At 43.9% G+C, this 18,920-nt stretch overlaps 1 protein-coding gene across 13 annotated transcripts in view; it reads right to left on the reverse strand.

Annotated features, from left to right (window-relative positions):
• Positions 1 to 18,920, reverse strand: part of nfasca (neurofascin homolog (chicken) a) — an 81,006-nt gene that overhangs the window by 53,855 nt on the left and 8,231 nt on the right. For 9 of the 13 annotated variants that reach the window (XM_071203226.1, XM_071203222.1, XM_071203230.1 and 6 more), the window contains exons 1-4: positions 15,085 to 15,170; positions 13,049 to 13,211; positions 8,185 to 8,202; positions 4,721 to 4,826 (exon numbers count right to left, since the gene is read on the reverse strand). In XM_071203226.1, the coding sequence (XP_071059327.1) occupies positions 4,721 to 4,826; positions 8,185 to 8,202; positions 13,049 to 13,142 (218 nt within the window). In that variant the 5' untranslated portion in view covers positions 13,143 to 13,211; positions 15,085 to 15,170. Of the gene's footprint in view, positions 1 to 4,720; positions 4,827 to 8,184; positions 8,203 to 13,048; positions 13,212 to 15,084; positions 15,171 to 18,920 lie in introns of those variants that run through there. The other 4 variants (XM_034082253.2, XM_034082268.2, XM_071203223.1 and 1 more) reach the window with 3 other exon arrangements.

The following is an 18,920-nucleotide window of genomic DNA, read 5'->3' on the forward strand; positions in this document are numbered from 1 at the left end:
CAGAGGAAGGTATCCAGCCCTGAGGTGTACCCTCTGAGCGGTCACCATCCCAACATGGACCCTAACTTGTTTCAACAGGTGCTTTGCGTGTGATGTGGCTGCCATCTTAAGCATCTAAGCTGCAGAACAGCAGCACAGAATGTACCACACGCTCTGCATGAGCCACACTGCAGCTTGATCCTGATCAGAGAGGAACACGGGACATGCGTATATCACCCCTCACTATTTGGAGCGATGGGCAGGGATTTACAAAAGATGCTTCCTGTCACTTTGGGGGAGTTACAGTGGAGCTGCTCCTGCTGGAGGTGCAGCTCACACACACTGGGCCTATTGATGCTGTGGAGACCAGGGCAGTGTGTGTGTGTGTGTGTGTGTGTGTGTGTGTGTGTGTGTGTGTGTGTGTGTGTGTGTGTGTGTGTGTGTGTGTGTGTGTGTGTGTGTGTGTGTGTGTGTGTGTGTGTGTGTGTGTGTGTGTGTGTGTGTGTGTGTGTGTGTGTGTGTGTGTGTGTGTGTGTGTGTGTGTGTGTGTGTGTGTGTGTGTGTGTGTGTGTGTGTGTGTGTGTGTGTGTGTGTGTGTGTGTGTGTGTGTGTGTGTGTTGTTATTGGCAGGAGTTGTGTAGACTGACTGCGAGTGAATCAGTGAACGATCCCTTACGCTGAATGTTTCATGAGCATGAATAGTCAACCGGGTGCATTATTGGAGCACAAAGCCAGCCCTGGGGAGGGGGCAGACAGAATGCATGCAGGGGAGAGGGAGAGCCGTATTGTGTGTGTGTGTGTGTGTGTGTGTGTGTGTGTGTGTGTGTGTGTGTGTGTGTGTGTGTGTGTGTGTGTGTGTGTGTGTGTGTGTGTGTGTGGTGTGTGTGTGTGTGTGTGTGTGTGTGTGTGTGGTGTGTGTGTGTGTGTGTGTGTGTGTGTGTGTGTGTGTGTGTGTGTGTGTGTGTGTGTGTGTGTGTGTGTGTGTGTGTGTGTGTGTGTGTGTGTGTGTGTGTGTGTGTGTGTGCATGTAGGATGTGGTTACATCACCCCAGGTTCTAAAAGGTGCCTGTGTGCAGTCTGTGTGAATGCTTGTGGACGACAGGACAACAGAAGAGAGGAGAAGGAGGACACAGAAACTGTGAATGAGACGGTTGAGAGAAAGAGAGAGAGAAGGAGGAAGACTTATCTCCCGCCCATCCTCCAGTTGACTTCTGGAGTAAGACTTCCATTAATGTAACACATCTGTCAGATTGTAGAACCATTGCTCCATAAACTTCAGAATTTAGAACTATATTAAAAAGTAATTGATCAAACTGGTAATTCAGGGATCTTTCAGCGATGACTTCCTGCCAGTGGCGGTTCTAGAACATTTTACATGGGGGGGCCAAAGGGGGGCAAGAGGTCATGCCAGGGTGGCATGGGAGGGCGGGCAGTACGTGGTATTTTATACCGTATAAGCTATTTATTGTTAAATCATGCCCTAACACACGTGTTCTTAATGCACAAGAGAAGCAAGGTGTTCAGACAAACAAACTCAAATATAGTAAACAGCAGAAAATAATCATGACCCTAGAATTCTGTTTACTGTAAGTACAGTAAAAGTACACAAATGACATCACCCATCTCTTCAGAGAGCTAAACCTGTGCAGCAACACATTTCATACTTATGTCTCAATATAAGAGCCGCTAGATTGAGCTGCTGTGATGGAACATGTGAGGAGAATAAGAACACACCATGTGGTCCAGCTGGAGTCTCCTCTGCCTCCTGATCCCTGCCTCCTCCTCTTCCTCCTCCTCCTCTTCCTCTGCCTCCTGATCCCTGCCTCTGGCCCTCTCTCTGACACTTCATCTTTATTCCTCACAAACATTTCTTCTTCTTCACTAATGTCTTCATCTCCTCCTCTTCCTCCTGCTCTTCCTCCTGGTCTCTTCATCTCCTCCTCTTCCTCCTGCTCTTCCTCCTGGTCTCTTCCTCTCCTCCTCTTCCTCCTGCTCTGACCCTCCTGGTCTCTTCCTCTCCTCCTCTTCCTCCTGCTCTGACCCTCCTGGTCTCTTCCTCTCCTCCTCTTCCTCCTGCTCTGACCCTCCTGGTCTCTTCCTCTCCTCCTCTTCCTCCTGCTCTGACCCTCCTGGTCTCTTCCTCTCCTCCTCTTCCTCCTGCTCTGACCCTCCTGGTCTCTTCAGTGTACTCTCTTTCCCTCTTTCTGTTCGTCCTGATCACTTCTCATATGTCTTTTTGCTCTTGTTGAATCACTCCAGCTACTCTGGCCTGCAAGAGTCTACTTGTGAAAAGCACTGGTACAAATGCGTGTATAACTTTACATGTAGCTGATAAGTAGCATATAATAAATATAACATCAGAAAGTATGTATCAAACGCACAGGCAGCTGAGTTCAGTTCCAGTCTGACGGTAAAGGATGTATCCTGGTTTCATTGATCTGGCCTCATGGCTGTGATGTGTAGTTTACGTGGATTTAATAGTACCGCATAGTTTAGCAAAGTGATCGATCTCCCAGCTAGTGCTATCTGCGTAGTATTTTGTAACGTAACGTCCCAAACAGCGACCGTCTGTTAAACGCTATCGAGTCAAACAGCAGCGTTTTATTAATATTTTGTTTCAAGCTCTCGTCCTTAGTAAAAACAAAACTAGTGGAAAGGGAAATACTCCCAGGGGAAGCTGATCCATAGGTGCTGGGACAACTCGCTCCCTCTCTGCAGCTGTGTGAGCCACTGTCTGTGTGAACGCTGCTCCGCAGTTTAATGCAGGGCCGTAGCTGCGTTTTTAACGGGCCTAAGATGATATTTAAAATGATACAATTTTAACTAATGTAATGCTTGTTTCATTGCTTGAGAAGCTTGTGGACATAGTGTAGGTTTGTTTCTACAAGTTTTAGGGACACAAATGTTAGGAGGGCAGCTGGGGGGGGGCCCCCCCCCCCCCCCCGTAGATCTGCCCCTGCTTCCTGCTTTGTTTTGTTGGTTTGGTCCTAGTTTATTGTTGGAGCAGCTAACAACAGCAGATCCCAGTTAGATAGTCGATTAATTCAAAGTTGTGTTCAACTATCTAAAGTAAATGTAACATGTGTTTCAACCAGAGATGAATTCAGGACATTCAGCAGTTTTAACTTGCTAGTCTAGAACAGAGCCGGGCTGCGAAGTGTTTATTGGCATAGTGGCTGCTGGGGTTATGTAACTTCTGTGGTCGTCATGAAGAAAATAGGTCCTTCAAGTTTTGGGTGACAATCCCTCCTGAATGAACTGTTTTCATTATCAAAATGTGTCCCATTTGGATTAACAACATTTGGGATATCCAGAAGAACTATCAGTGAAATAATTTCCTCCAAACAGCCGACAGGAAGTCAGTCAGATGGACCAGAGGAAGGCTGGAGAGGGACTCAAGTGTGTGTTGTCTCTGTACTGCTGCAATTATCTTAATATGCACCTACAAAGGCTATAAAGATGTATTCCCAACCCTAATGTCCAGATGCACTGTCCATCACAAACTAATGATGCTTTCATTACATTTGCCAACAAATAAGAGAGGAAGCAAATCCAAAGAAAAACAGGCTTTCAAAAGGAAACTGTATTACAGAAAACAAAGGAAATACATGAAGAGCTGATTGGCTGGAGCAGACAGCCTGTCAGAGTGATGGAAGAGTGGAAGCACAGTAAGAGCGGGGGGGGGGGGGGAATGGACCACATGTGAGGTTCAGGCTGCAGAGGGCGGGCAGACAGGTGTCACTCTGAGTTCATAGGGCGGTCAGAGCCAGGGCAGGACAGCAGCGCTGTAGTTATTGTGTGAGGGGGCAGAGTGGAAGAGAAGCACATCTGAGTAGCACTGTCACAGAGCATTACTCTCACTGCTAGAGAGGGGGGGGGCAAGGAGACACCCAGGAGAGACAGAGCAGGGAGACAAAGGAGAGCAGAGGAGAGAGGAGAGAGAGCACACACAGGAAATGAGCCTCAGCTGCACTGCTGTTTTCCAATTCACCTCCAACTGCGTCTGATTGGTTCAGTCTGCTGTCAATCACTTCCTCAACTTGACATGTGAATTTCATTGTGGGATACTTTCAGGATTTCCCAAAATGTCTCAGCCTCATTTTATTTCCAGTGAAGTTGTACCTTCTCTTATTGACGCAGCGCACTCTGAATACATGTTCCTGTTTTCTGTACGTTCTTATTGATGTTACTTCATTATTGATTCATATCTTTAGCTTTTGTACATCTCTAACCATATCATGTAACCTTTCAAGCTGCAATAACTGTGTTACTACTTTAGTATCCCTTTGCCTTCTCTGGATTAAGTCAAAGAACAAACAACAACAACTGGTGCTTCAACTAGTAATGAGAAGGGCGTTTGTCGTGAGGGCAGTGTGTGTGTGTGTGTGTGTGTGTGTGTGTGTGTGTGTGTGTGTGTGTGTGTGTGTGTGTGTGTGTGTGTGTGTGTGTGTGTGTGCGCGCGCGTGTGTGTGTGCGCGCGTGTGTGTGTGTGTGTGTGTGTGTGTGTGTGCGTGTGTGTGCGTGCGCATGTGTGTGCGTGTGTGTGTGTGTGTGCGTGCGCATTTGTGTGTGTGTGCGCGCGTGCGTGTGTGTGTGTGTGTGTGTGTGTGTGTGTGTGTGTGTGTGCGCGTGCGTGCGCGTGCGTGCGTGCGTGCGTGTGTGTGTGTGTGTGTGTGTGTGTGTGTTGTGTGTGTGTGTGTGTGTGTGTGTGTGTGTGTGTGTGTGTGTGTGTGCTGCTTACGTTGGCACTGGGTTGCCCTTGGCCTCACACTCGATGATGATGTTATCTCTGGGGTCGACAATGTAGTCCTTCACTGACTGTTTGACGATGGTGGGGGGCTGCTTCACTGTGGGGGGAGGGACACACACAGACAAGGTTACAGGAATGATGCTGTGCAATTTATAATGCACACACACTCTAACTAACACACACAACAATTCCCACACAAACACACACACTTGCTTCCGTTTCAGGGCACTTAAGATCCCGAGGTATCAATAGATGCACATGGCGCTTGCTACAGATCAATGCTCTACATCTTGTGTTGGTGATCAACTCGACGGAGAGACGTTACGTGTTTATCCCCTTGTGTTTTGCTGCTACGCTTTACTGAAAGCCACATCAATGAATTTGTAGTTTGAAATGTGTACCGTGGCAACCATAAAAACATGATATCATTTGTTTAAATATTTCATTTAGTGCCAGCATCCTGCAGCCAGTGTACTGATCTCAGACTGCTTTGTGAAATGATGGATTTGTATTCATAGTTTAGGTAAGATCAATGTCAGGTGACTTCTAGACATCGTGTGGCAGATCATGAGGATGCAATCTGTTCCTTGGTCTGTTGGACATGTTTCTTTGAGTCATCTCAGCTAATGCTGTTCTTATCACTAACGCAATAAGTGATAAGAACAGCTCAAATACACTCAAGTTGCAATGAATCATTCTGAAATCCTTTCATATATATATATATATATATATATATTATAGGACTTATATATATATATATTATAGGACTTATATATATATATATATATAAGTCCTATAATATATATATATATATTATAGGATTTCAGAATGATTTTGCTGGTGTTATTTATTTTTATTTTGCTAGCAAATAAAAGGAAATAAAAAGCGTGTTGCAGTGTGTACCATTGATCTTAACATATATCAGTCTTTAATACTCTCAATACTTTTTATTGTCATGCAATTTGTTGCATTGTTTGTACATCTGTTTTATATTCTGAATAAAGAAATACATAGATCATAGTTTCCACCTCCCCTGCTGTGTTCAGTCTACTAGACATATGTGATGGCTCATCTAACCCATACCACACACACACACACACACACACACACACACACACACACACACACACACACACACACACACACACACACACACACACACACACACACACACACACACACACATCTTTCTGCCCTTATGCCTTTCCAGCTCACTGAGCCCTGCAGGGTAGAGGCTCCCACACTGTACACAAGTACACACAGACTCACACAGACTGAACACACAGACTGTACACACAGACTGTACACACAGACTGTACACACAGATTGTACACATAGACTGTACACACAGATTGTACACACAGACTGTACACACAGACTCACACAGATTGTACACACAGACTGTACACACAGATTGTACACATAGACTGTACACACAGACTGTACACACAGACTGTACACACAGACTGTACACACAGACTGTACACACAGATTGTACACACAGACTGTACACACAGATTGTACACATAGACTGTACACACAGACTGTACACACAGACTGTACACACAGACTGTACACACAGATTGTACACACAGACTGTACACACAGACTCACACAGATTGTACACACAGACTGTACACACAGATTGTACACATAGACTGTACACACAGACTGTACACATAGACTGTACACACAGATTGTACACATAGACTGTACACACAGACTGTACACACAGACTGTACACACAGACTGTACACACAGACTGTACACACAGATTGTACACACAGACTGTACACACAGACTCACACAGATTGTACACACAGACTCACACAGACTGTACACACAGACTCACACAGACTGTACACACAGACTCACACAGATTGTACACACAGACTCACACAGACTGTACACACACAGACTCACACAGACTGTATACACAGACTCACACAGACTGTACACGCAGACTGTACACGCAGACTGTACACGCAGACTCACACAGACTGTACACGCAGACTCACACAGACTCACACAGACTGTACACACAGACTGTACACACAGACTGTACACGCAGACTCACACAGACTCACACAGACTGTACACACAGACTCACACAGACTCACACAGACTCACACAGACTGAACATACGGACTCACACAGATTGTACACACAGATTGTACACACAGACTGTACACACAGACTGAACACACAGACTCACACAGACTGTACACACAGATTGTACACACAGACTGTACACACAGACTGTACACACAGACTGTACACACAGACTCACACAGACTCACACAGACTGTACACACAGACTGTGCACACAGACTCACACAGACTGTACACACAGACTGTACACACAGACTCACACAGACTGTACACACAGACTCACACAGACTGTACACACAGACTGTACACACAGACTCACACAGCCTGTACACACAGCCTGTACACACAGACTCACACAGCCTGTACACACAGCCTGTACACACAGACTCACACAGACTGTACACACAGACTCACACAGACTGTACACACAGACTGTGCACACAGACTCACACAGCCTGTACACACAGCCTGTACACACAGACTCACACAGACTGTACACACAGACTCACACAGACTGTACACACAGACTGTGCACACAGACTCACACAGACTGTACACACAGACTCACACAGACTGTACACACAGACTCACACAGCCTGTACACACAGACTCACACAGACTGTACACACAGACTCACACAGCCTGTACACACAGACTCACACAGACTGTACACACAGACTCACACAGACTCACACAGCCTGTGCACACAGCCGGGCACCAGGCCCTTCAGAGGGTTGCAGCATGAGAGGAGGCCGCTCAGTAAGACTGATTCTGTCCAACAGAACACTTTCCTCTGTAAGTGGAGCTATTGCAGCTAATCTCATGCCCAACTGAGGAAAGGACAGCATTATACATATCCCTCTCGTTGCTATGGCAACCATAAGTAACCCTGAGTATTGTTATACTCTGCTTGGTTGTGATAAAAGCCAGGCTCTGAGACATAATTGGTATGGAAATGACTCCTCACCATGTGAGCTTATAACACCTCCTCCATGACGTTCTGCACACCAGCTCTGAGCTCTGAGTGCTATATTGCTACAAACGGTATAATGCTAATAAGGCTGCTCTTCCTCTGTGTGTTTCCAAGCAAGATAAATGACTGTTCCTTCCTTCCTTGGGTTATTTAAATCTATTATTCATTCTTACCTATCAACCCATGTTTGGGATTGGGGCTCCTCTTTTTGAATCAGACACTAACGGTGTACCCTCACATATACTGCACTCATCTCTGTGGAGCAGCAGGGGAATAAACAGTGAGTAGTAAGGCGTGTAATTAAGCTCTTAGTTATGAAATGAGACGTGGCACAGAAACATTAGCAGTGATGTTAAAAAGAAACACTTACGCTCCTGAAGGATCTTTGCTGTTAGTCCAAAGAGAAGCCCAGAGAGACGAGGAGAAGCATGGGCACATTGTGAGTGTTAATCATACTAGACAGATATAACATTAATAGTGTGTACACTCATCGTGTTATGTTCACATCAGTGGTTCCCAACTGGTGACTGACAGAGCAGCGCTTTCATTCCAGTTTCTGTTCCCCAGACGGAGCTGTCTAACTTTATGCAACGACACAGTAACTGGTCACAAGTATGACACAGATCATATCCATTAGTTTAACTTACACTGCACACAAGGAACAAAGTCACCCAGGGAAGAAGTGTCATGGGTTAAATGCGTCAGATGGATGTTCTCCTCTGTATAGCTAGCAGCATAGCAGCTGTATTGCCCCGTCCCTTTTCTCAGACCTATTTATGTTGTATTGTAGAAATAGATGGAGGAGTCTGAAGTTGTTTTAGTTTCATTTAGTGAAATTGTAACACAACAGTTAGCTTTGAATGGATGGAAACAAACTGAATATTCAGCTGGCCCGCTGTGGGAGCGGTGACCTGAAGATGTTTCAAGAGACTCCCTCAAACGCTGAGGCAGAACCAGTTGAGAAGCACTGTCATAGTTTACAGTTAGCTCTGTGTCAAACAAGCGGGTAGAAACTAGAAACGAGTTGTTCTGACATGAGAGAGAGAAACACAGAGAGGATGGCTGGACTCACCTGTAAGGAGTTCCCGTGTCAGCAGAGGGTGAGCAGGAAGGAGCACAAAGAAAACACACTGATACGTTAGCTTGTTTTTAATACTGTCACACTGAGTCATACAGTGTGTTTCAATAGCTCGTCATTTATTTGTAACAAAAATTACAAAATAAAAATTGTATTTAAAGCTATACTTGGCTTCTTTACATAGGTGTTTGCAGGCAATATTATATAATATAATAGACTCTTTAAATGTAATGTAACACGTATTTAAGAAATATGTCACCTAATGAACATGGTAATAATAAGTAAAATAATATTTTACATGTATTTAATATGCACTGTGCCAGTGTACCTGTAAATGTGACACAGTAATGTGGACCTCCCACTGCTAGATTTAAGCTTCTATTCATTACGTTGGGCTTTGCCTACATGAATGGTATATTTGAACCAGTTGATAAAGAGGACTGTTTGTCAGCCACAGCACAACTCCACAGACCTTTTACTTAATGTTAATAGTATTGTTTTTTTGCCATTTAGGTGTTATGTTATGTTAAAATGGAATGTGTGTGTGTTTGTGTGTGTGTGTGTGGGGGGGGGGGGTTGGAAAGCACTCATCAATAAAGGTCAAGAGTGCAGTTTGCTGTGAAACAGATAAGGACAAAGGAGGGGGGATGGGTCTTCAGCCGTAGGCTCCGTTTACACGGAATCGAAAACGAACAGAATTCGACATCAAAAAAGTCTTCCGTCCACACGCAGTCGTCTCAGTAAACGTGTCCGTCCACACGAGACCGCTCGGCCCGCTGGAGACGCTGTTGTACATATGCCGGGCCTGTAAGTGGCGCTGTACTTCTGCCACAAAATACACCAAAAGCAGCGAAGAAGACTTCCCAAGCATGGTTGCCATGGTTGCCTGGTTGCCCTTCTGTTTATTCTCCGCGGTGGATTTAGCAACATGTAGTTCACGTAGTTCTCCATGTCCACTTGTTGCTGATGGTTGTGGTAGAGGAGCTGTAGATTTGGGTGAGCAGCAGAGGTGGGGAGAGGCAGGGCTCTGGCTGTTTCGGCGGCCTCTGTTTCTCTTTTTCTCCCTCCCCGAGGCGAGCTTGTGCTCCTGCTGTAAAAGGCAGGTGCACCGCACCCACTGCCACTAACTCTGAGCCTGGCTCCCGAGCAGGACGTTCTCCCTGGTAGTCTACCAGCAGATGAAAAACACCCACCTCTCCGCCTATTCCAAGGGACGAGGGAACCGTGCGGCAGAGTTTCAGTACAAAATTAGAAAAGTGCCGGTCAAAGGTCTTCTTTGTTATTTATTGAACTTTAAAACAAATGAATAACGACTCGATATAATAATATAATAATAATACACAGCCCGTCAGTATCCGTGGTCTCATGCAGCTGGCTGATCCAGTAATGAGTGACCCAACAGTCAAAATAAACATATTTATAACTAGTTTAGGTAGTTTGAGAGGTAATTAAAATAGCTAAGTGTGATGATCTAACTTGAAGTGTGTGTTTTGCTCCGCTCACCGCTCCATCACAGGGGTGGAGCTGCAGGTGATCATGCAGAGCTGTGTCTCCGTCAGCAGCAGCTGATCTCTGATCTCTCTCTCCTGTCAGATTAGACTTCACTCGCGTTTATGTCCATATCGATCAAATCTAGCTAGTTCTAGCTAATGATATGAATGCCTGCGTGTCAAAGGACACCTAAACAATAAGCGACATTTTGACCGGAGAGATTTAGATTTGCCGGTCTTCAGCATATGTTACCCGTCATAGTCCGGTATTTACCGGGTAACGGAAACTCTGCCGTGCGGGGGGGTCTGCTGGAGGCTCCGGCTGGGTGCACTGTCCAGCGAGATACCGGGACTTGGCTCGAAACACTCGGAACACTGTTGTTGTTGTTGTTGTTGTTGTTGGCGAAACACATCAGCAATGACGGTGAGCAGGAGAGGTAGGTAGAGGCGGGGCTATGGCGTATCGGGCGTACACATGGAGCCGTTTGACCCCCCAGAGCGTTCCGTCCGCAGATCTACCCACCTTGGGGCCCGTTATCGTTTGAGGGCTCCGTTTCCGCGGTTCCGTTTCCGCGGTTCCGTTACGGCCGTGTGAAAGAAACGTCCATACGATAGAGAACTGTAGCGGATAACACCCGTTCCGTCTCCGTGTAAACGGGGCCTAAGTTAGCTCTGACAAAGAGCTTCAGTGGAAGAGTCATTCGCGGTTCATCAGGAAAATGGATCACTACCATCTGATCCGTATATCTAAAAGGCTTTATATGTACATGTCATGTCTAATGGTGCCATTAAGAGAGCCATATAACATTGTTTTTGCAGCTGTGTGATGTATAGCAACTGCTTCTGAAATGCCATACACTAAGTCATATTCCATGCATGTGTAAACATAATTGTCCTGATTCACAACACGCAATGCTGATTTATTGTCATCCTCAAAATAGGATTTGTAGTCCCTTTCTGTTACACAAGAACCAACAAACCACCATGTGAGTGTTTAATACAGAGCATGAGGATAGTCTAACTCTAGTTGTATGAGAAAAATAGTAATATATAGCCTACTGCCACACCAAATGAACTGCTAGATTTCCAACATCTCTTGCAAGACCTCATCCATCCCGAATATTTGCTCTTTGTGTTATCTTTCCTTTTATGATTATTCTTGGTTTTATTGTGTGTTTACTCATTTAATGTATTCACATGACACACATCAGGTCATGCAGCAAACATTAACTACTGTATATGGTTCTGTGTATCAAACTGAACCTTATGTTAAATCGATCTAGAAGTCACTGACTTTTTGACTTTTTGACTATTTTTGTCAGAAATAAATGTGAGTGTGTGTGTGTGTGTGTGTGTGTGTGTGTGTGTGTGTGTGTGTGTGTGTGTGTGTGTGTGTGTGTGTGTGTGTGTGTGTGTGTGTGTGTGTGTGTGTGGTGTGTGTGTGTGTGTGTGTGTGTGTGTGTGTGTGTGTGTGTGTGTGTGTGTGTGTGTGTGTGTGTGTGTGTGTGTGTGTGTGTGTGTGTGTGTGTGTGTGTGTGTGTGTGTCTACACAGTAACCCTAAACCTTTCTCAAACTGCACGGATTAGTCGTGCAGTTATAAAAGTGAAAACACTGAACCGTTGACTTTAATTAAATGTTCAACCACATGTTTTAAATACATTTGATTAAAGTCATTGTTCAGTTGTTCTCAGTGTGGCTAAATTGAGTGTGCCTGGTTTAGAAGTGACATATTAGCATTACAGACAAGGATGCAGCTTTTCATCTCACATGGTGTTGGATTCATAACAATCAAAGTCTTCTAACTGTACACTGACAGAACAAATCCACAGAATGAAGATACATTCATCAGTTGGCCTTTTCAAAATAAAGGTCGGATAAGTCAAAAATAGAAATAGCCACGAGCAGTGTAATGTGGGCATTGTGTTCCTGTCTGGTGTGGTTGTCTGAGAGACCCTGAGTGCACCATGTTAGACTGAGAAAACGGAAACGTATTCGATTGGTTCCAAGTAACACTATACATTTAACCAAATCTTTTGTATTTAAAACGAATATTTTTGCTTTCAACTAACCTCATACAGTTATGTGAAACGTGTTGACATAATAGATGTAGTTAAAGTCGTTAACGTTTCAGTTTTCAGTGCAGTGTCAGGTGAGAGACAGGTCATTATCATGCTCCTATCTCTCTCATGTTTCCACCATCTTTACCGCAAGCTCACAATGCCACGGATAAATGGTTGAATGAACTTCAAAACGAGTCTGCCTTTTGACTTACGAGTTCTAAAAATATCTGCCCTTTACTAAAAGCATCAAAGCAACAACTTTTGATACGAAGTGGAAAACTGGCAGCACGGCTCCATGGTTCTGTGTCAGCTTGTGTCAGCGTGTGTCAGCTTGTGTCAGCTTGCGTCAGCTTGTGTCAGCACTCGGGTTTACAACGTTTCAAAAAATGTGGTTTGTGGAATATGACATGAAATGGAACATCATCATTTCCTCAGTTCTAGCATTCTGTTTGCCCAAAGCTCTGTTTTCCAGACAGAGGGGCCACTGAGCTCTCATGGTCCTCAATAGACCTGAGCCGTACCTCAGCAGACTTCACGGTTTGTTTCGGTCTATCTGCTGGAACACGTTGCTTCTGAGCGGGTCTGATGGCTGCTGAGGGACTTACGGTCTTGTGGAACTTCGATGGCTGCTGCGTGGAGCCACAGCAGCAGCAGTGATGACATGAGAGCCAGGGCAACATGGCCGCCCTGCCGCATCATCTCTACCCCTCCGGTTAGCCGGCCTCTCCTGATTGGCTAAAAAGGTTCTCCTGACAGAGCGCCGAAGACCTGAGAGAAAGACAGAGGAACAGATTAGGATGGAGACAGAGCAGTACTGGAGTATATCTACAGTTAAACTGTGTGTGGGGAGCTGTGTTCTGGCATGAGAGCGTTGGCCTACTTTCACAGCTGAGTCCTGTGGGGCTCCCGAGGGAGCAGCCCAGACACACAGCCAAGGAGGAGCTCTGTGCCTCTGCTCCTCAAAGGAGGAGCCGGCTCCACGATAAGCCCTTTCACATGAAGAAGGCTTTCACGTGCTACGATGATGGAGAATTAAGATGATTGGGATTGTTCCATTGTTCAAATCTCACCAATGTCTTTGATACAATATTTTCATAATCTTTTTAGATAAAGTTGCTAAAAGGCATCCATAGACTTTATGGGAATACCTCTTTATGAATACTTATCATCTAACCAAAGGGCAACTTCTGGCTCACAGGTCTTATTGATTCCAACATTTAAAAAAATGAACTTACTCATATTAAATGTAAAAAGACAAAGAGGAATTCGACAAACATAAAAAGAGAAACTTTAATAAACACGAAGATGTTTCCATCCTCCGATGTTAAACATTGAAAAATGAATACATACTAATATCAAGCAACTCTGTGTGCCTTTGTCCTGAAGTGTATTTGTCTACTGATGTCCAAGCCATTGCTGCAGAACTGATTGTATTCTATTTTCTGTCAAATCTGAAAATAAAAATGAAGTTTAAAAAAAGAACCGATGGTGCTGTGTTAGTTACAACAATATCCAGTTAACAGTGATACTAAGGATGATGCGGTGTGCTCGCTTCCTGTTCAGGCTACCTCCACCTGTGCTCAACAAAGACCTCAGTGAGAGTCACCCGGTTACACACACACACACACACGCGCGCGCGTACGTACGTACGTACGTACGTACGTACGCACACACACGCACGTGCACGCACACACACGCACGCACACACACACACGCACACACACACACGTACGCACACACACGCACACACACGCACACACACAGCATACATGTTTTTTACACTCTTCTTCAAGCCACATTATTAATCAGCCAGCCCACAAACCAAAGGTTTCTAATTAACCCCCCCCCACCACCTCCACATGAAAGCCAGGTTGGTGTACTGGCAACCATATCAGGACCACCTGCCCACTGTTAATCCTGCCCCCATGCTGCCCCCTCCAACCAGGATCGACCCTTCACTCAGCTGCAAATCACACCTTGCTCAAAGCTATGACAGCAGGACAAATATAATAACCATTACAGATATCCAGTGCGAGTGTGAGGGGAGTTTTACCATGAGGCTGCCTTATTAAAGTTCCAGGGAAATAAGCGCAGAGAATGTGATGCAACACAAAGGACTGTGAGTGCACTGACTCAGATCACAGAATTTGTATTGCTTTTTTTTAATTAAAGTCTAAACAATTTGTTGACAGCAGTTTTACACAAAATGTCCAAGCAAGGATCCAAATTCTAATTATTCTGCCGCCACATGATATCAGCACACGCGTCCTGCATGCAGTGTGAACAGGGAACGTCATGTGTGTATCAGCCTGGGATTTGGATCCACTCCAAAACGTAATGGGCTCTACCCTTGACCCAACACACCCTTCCAGCGTCTGCTGACAGACACAAGATAACTCGTAAGTCTGATTCTAAAATCTGTTTATTTATATTATCAAGTTATGATAAGCAGGGTTCATACACTTTTTCACCAATGATTTTCAATGACTTTTCCATGACCTTTCAATGACCTTTACCTAATTTTCCATGACCAAACAAAAATTACCACTGAAAATGTTTTATTTGAACATGGAACAGGAAAATAAGTTCTGCATATGAAACATGTAGTGCCTATCTAAAACAAATCAAATAGTAGGCTTACTAGCTTCTACACGCTAAAGCAACTGTAGTCAGGGAGGCAAAGTCATCAGGTATGGAAAAGGTGACGAGGACCCGAGCTCCCGACCCCACGGAATATCGGCTTTAAAATGAGGAATAACAGGATGTTAGCAGTCAGAACAACTAAAGCAGCAGTTAGTAAGAACAGAAACGCTAAAGAGTCACATCTAATAGAAATATATAAAAGCATTTATTTTAGTTGTGTAGCAGTCAGTTTATAATTCTGGCAGCACTGTTGAGCATTTTGAAAATGTATTGTCATGCCTCTGTGCAAGGCTTAGTCTTTCTATTTGTATAGCATCTGGTGTAAAGTAACTAAGTTCATAAACTCAAGTACTATACGGGGGTACAGTTTTGAGATATTTGTACTTTATTAAGTATTTCAATGTTTTGCTACTTTGTACTTCTACTCCGCTACAGTTCAGAGGTACATGGTGTACTGCGACTCCACTACAGTTCAGAGGTACATGGTGTACTTCTACTCACTACAGTTCAGAGGTACATGGTGTACTTCTACTCACTACAGTTCAGCGGTACATGGTGTACTTCGACTCAACTACAGTTCAGAGGTACATGGTGTACTGCGACTCCACTACAGTTCAGCGGTACATGGTGTACTTCGACTCAACTACAGTTCAGAGGTACATGGTGTACTTCGACTCCACTACAGTTCAGAGGTACATGGTGTATTTCGACTCCACTACAGTTCAGAGGTACATGGTGTACTTCTACTCACTACAGTTCAGAGGTACATGGTGTACTGCGACTCCACTACAGTTCAGCGGTACATGGTGTACTGCGACTCCACTACAGTTCAGCGGTACATGGTGTACTTCGACTCAACTACAGTTCAGAGGTACATGGTGTATTTCGACTCCACTACAGTTCAGAGGTACATGGTGTACTTCTACTCACTACAGTTCAGAGGTACATGGTGTACTGCGACTCCACTACAGTTCAGCGGTACATGGTGTACTGCGACTCCACTACAGTTCAGCGGTACATGGTGTACTTCGACTCAACTACAGTTCAGCGGTACATGGTGTATTTCGACTCCACTACAGTTCAGAGGTACATGGTGTACTTCTACTCACTACAGTTCAGAGGTACATGGTGTACTGCGACTCCACTACAGTTCAGCGGTACATGGTGTACTGCGACTCCACTACAGTTCAGCGGTACATGGTGTACTTCGACTCAACTACAGTTCAGAGGTACATGGTGTACTGCGACTCCACTACAGTTCAGCGGTACATGGTGTACTTCGACTCAACTACAGTTCAGAGGTACATGGTGTACTGCGACTCCACTACAGTTCAGCGGTACATGGTGTACTTCGACTCCACTACAGTTCAGAGGTACATGGTGTACTTCGACTCCACTACAGTTCAGAGGTACATGGTGTACTTCTACTCAACTACAGTTCAGAGGTACATGGTGTACTTCGACTCCACTACAGTTCAGAGGTACATGGTGTACTTCGACTCAACTACAGTTCAGAGGTACATGGTGTACTTCGACTCCACTACAGTTCAGAGGTACATGGTGTACTTCGACTCCACTACAGTTCAGAGGTACATGGTGTACTTCTACTCACTACAGTTCAGAGGTACATGGTGTACTTCTACTCACTACAGTTCAGAGGTACATGGTGTACTTCGACTCCACTACAGTTCAGCGGTACATGGTGTACTTCGACTCCACTACAGTTCAGAGGTACATGGTGTACTTCTACTCCACTACAGTTCAGAGGTACATGGTGTACTTCTACTCACTACAGTTCAGAGGTACATGGTGTACTTCTACTCACTACAGTTCAGAGGTACATGGTGTACTTCGACTCCACTACAGTTCAGCGGTACATGGTGTACTTCGACTCCACTACAGTTCAGAGGTACATGGTGTACTTCTACTCACTACAGTTCAGACCAACCTGATCTCACCAGAATGCGTGACTCCAGCACGACTCCTTAACACCACAATGCGTGGTGGAGTCACGAACTTTGTTACATTTGCGTGTCGGCACCACGCAAACAACCCCAATGTAAAGTGAATGAGGCTCCTTTGTCGTGGTGCACACACGCATTTCTACAACGTGCATTGTGTGTAATGCAACTGTTATTTTTATTAAATTAGTTAGTTTTTAAGGAAGGCCAGAGCTTCAGCTGTGTCAAATAGATTGTTCCCTTTAGTTAACGTTATTTAAAAGATAATGATCATGTCTTGTATTACGAGCGTCCATTCCCATTGGATAACGGAGAATTTTACACCCGGAAGTAAGTAGCCTATTCTCCTTACTGTCGATTGATTTTACAGTGATATCTGCACTACTCATCGACTAAAAAACACCAGATTATCCTTGTTAATTACACAACATTGATTGGTTTGAATTGTGAACAATGCTTTTGTATTTTCCCCCTTCGATTCGGAGAAACAAATATGTTTTCGGAGTTTTTGGACGGCAGAAGACACTACACTACCCAGAATCCTCAGCTATCGTTTGGGACTACACCATGAACCCCGTGATCAGCCCTCAAGCTCTTTGATTGGTTGACCTCCAACTGCATTCCATATGAAAAAAAACGTTTCGTAAAAGAGAAAATCATACTTCATTCAGCAGTGCTTGCTTTACTCTTTGATAGTCATCACATGAATGCATTGTAATAAATGGTTTGGCTGCATTAAATATTACACATCTGTCTTAGTTCTTTATTTATCTACAGAGATCGGGCATCAGAATACACCGGAAACTATTCTTTTACCGTTCTGTTTTAATTTCACAATAAAGTTAGTAGTAATATTTTGTTTTGATATTATCGTTTTTTATTAACTACTAGACGACTGGGTCATGTTAAGACCATCTTTTGGTTGCTATGGGTTTTTTCCATCGCTTTTGTGTTACAAATATCAAAACAATAACAAAATAATATTCGTCGTAAACTAAACCGGAAACAGCAGTATATTTTATTTTGTTAACACTGTAAACTTGACAGCCTTTTAACCCAAACCACCTACTGGTTAAAGCACGTTATTACACGTTTAGAGTAATTGCAATGCAGGAAGATTGTGTTGCTTTTTAATGACTGTTTAAAATGCCTTTTTCTTAATGTCTTTCATTTTTGTAACGCACTTTTGAATGTGTTATATTTTATGAAAACATTCAAATATTAAGAGTAGATACAAAATAGTGGGAAAGTAGAAGGTCAATTATATAAATATAGAATAGAAAATATCAAGAAGATACTCAAATGATATCTAGAGTAAAACAGTTTAGTGCCTGATAGGAGGATGTGCTAACTAATAAGGCTTTATTTAAAGAAATGTGCAGAATACGACAGTGTAATGGTGGAAGTATACACATTGATAGATGTCTTGTAATGCACTGTTGATGAACCTGTGACCCAAGTTGTTCATTCATTGCATAACTACACTGTTGTGTATATGATATGTCAATAAACCTTAGAAAATCTTGAAATCTTGAAAGGGATGTGCAAAATAGCAATTATATACAGTCTTTAATGAACTATTAGAGAATAACGAGTAATGAATATGCTTTAAACGGATCTGCAGATAAATATTTAGTCTTCTCAAGCACCAACTATCAAATATCTCTCCTGATTGTTGGCACTTGACAATCACCTTCACTGAATTTCATTCAGGTGTAACTAAAGTCTGATTTAAGGCTTGTTTATATTTCACATCATTAATCCAAATCTGTAAAGTAACTAAAATAAATGTAGTGGATTAAAAATACCAGGTTAACCTTAAAGAAAGCCCTCAGGATTATAAAAGACCACCATCACCCCAGCCACAAACGGT

This window comes from Pseudochaenichthys georgianus, chromosome 5 (genome assembly GCF_902827115.2).
Source record: "Pseudochaenichthys georgianus chromosome 5, fPseGeo1.2, whole genome shotgun sequence".
Classification (NCBI taxonomy): domain Eukaryota; kingdom Metazoa; phylum Chordata; class Actinopteri; order Perciformes; family Channichthyidae; genus Pseudochaenichthys; species Pseudochaenichthys georgianus.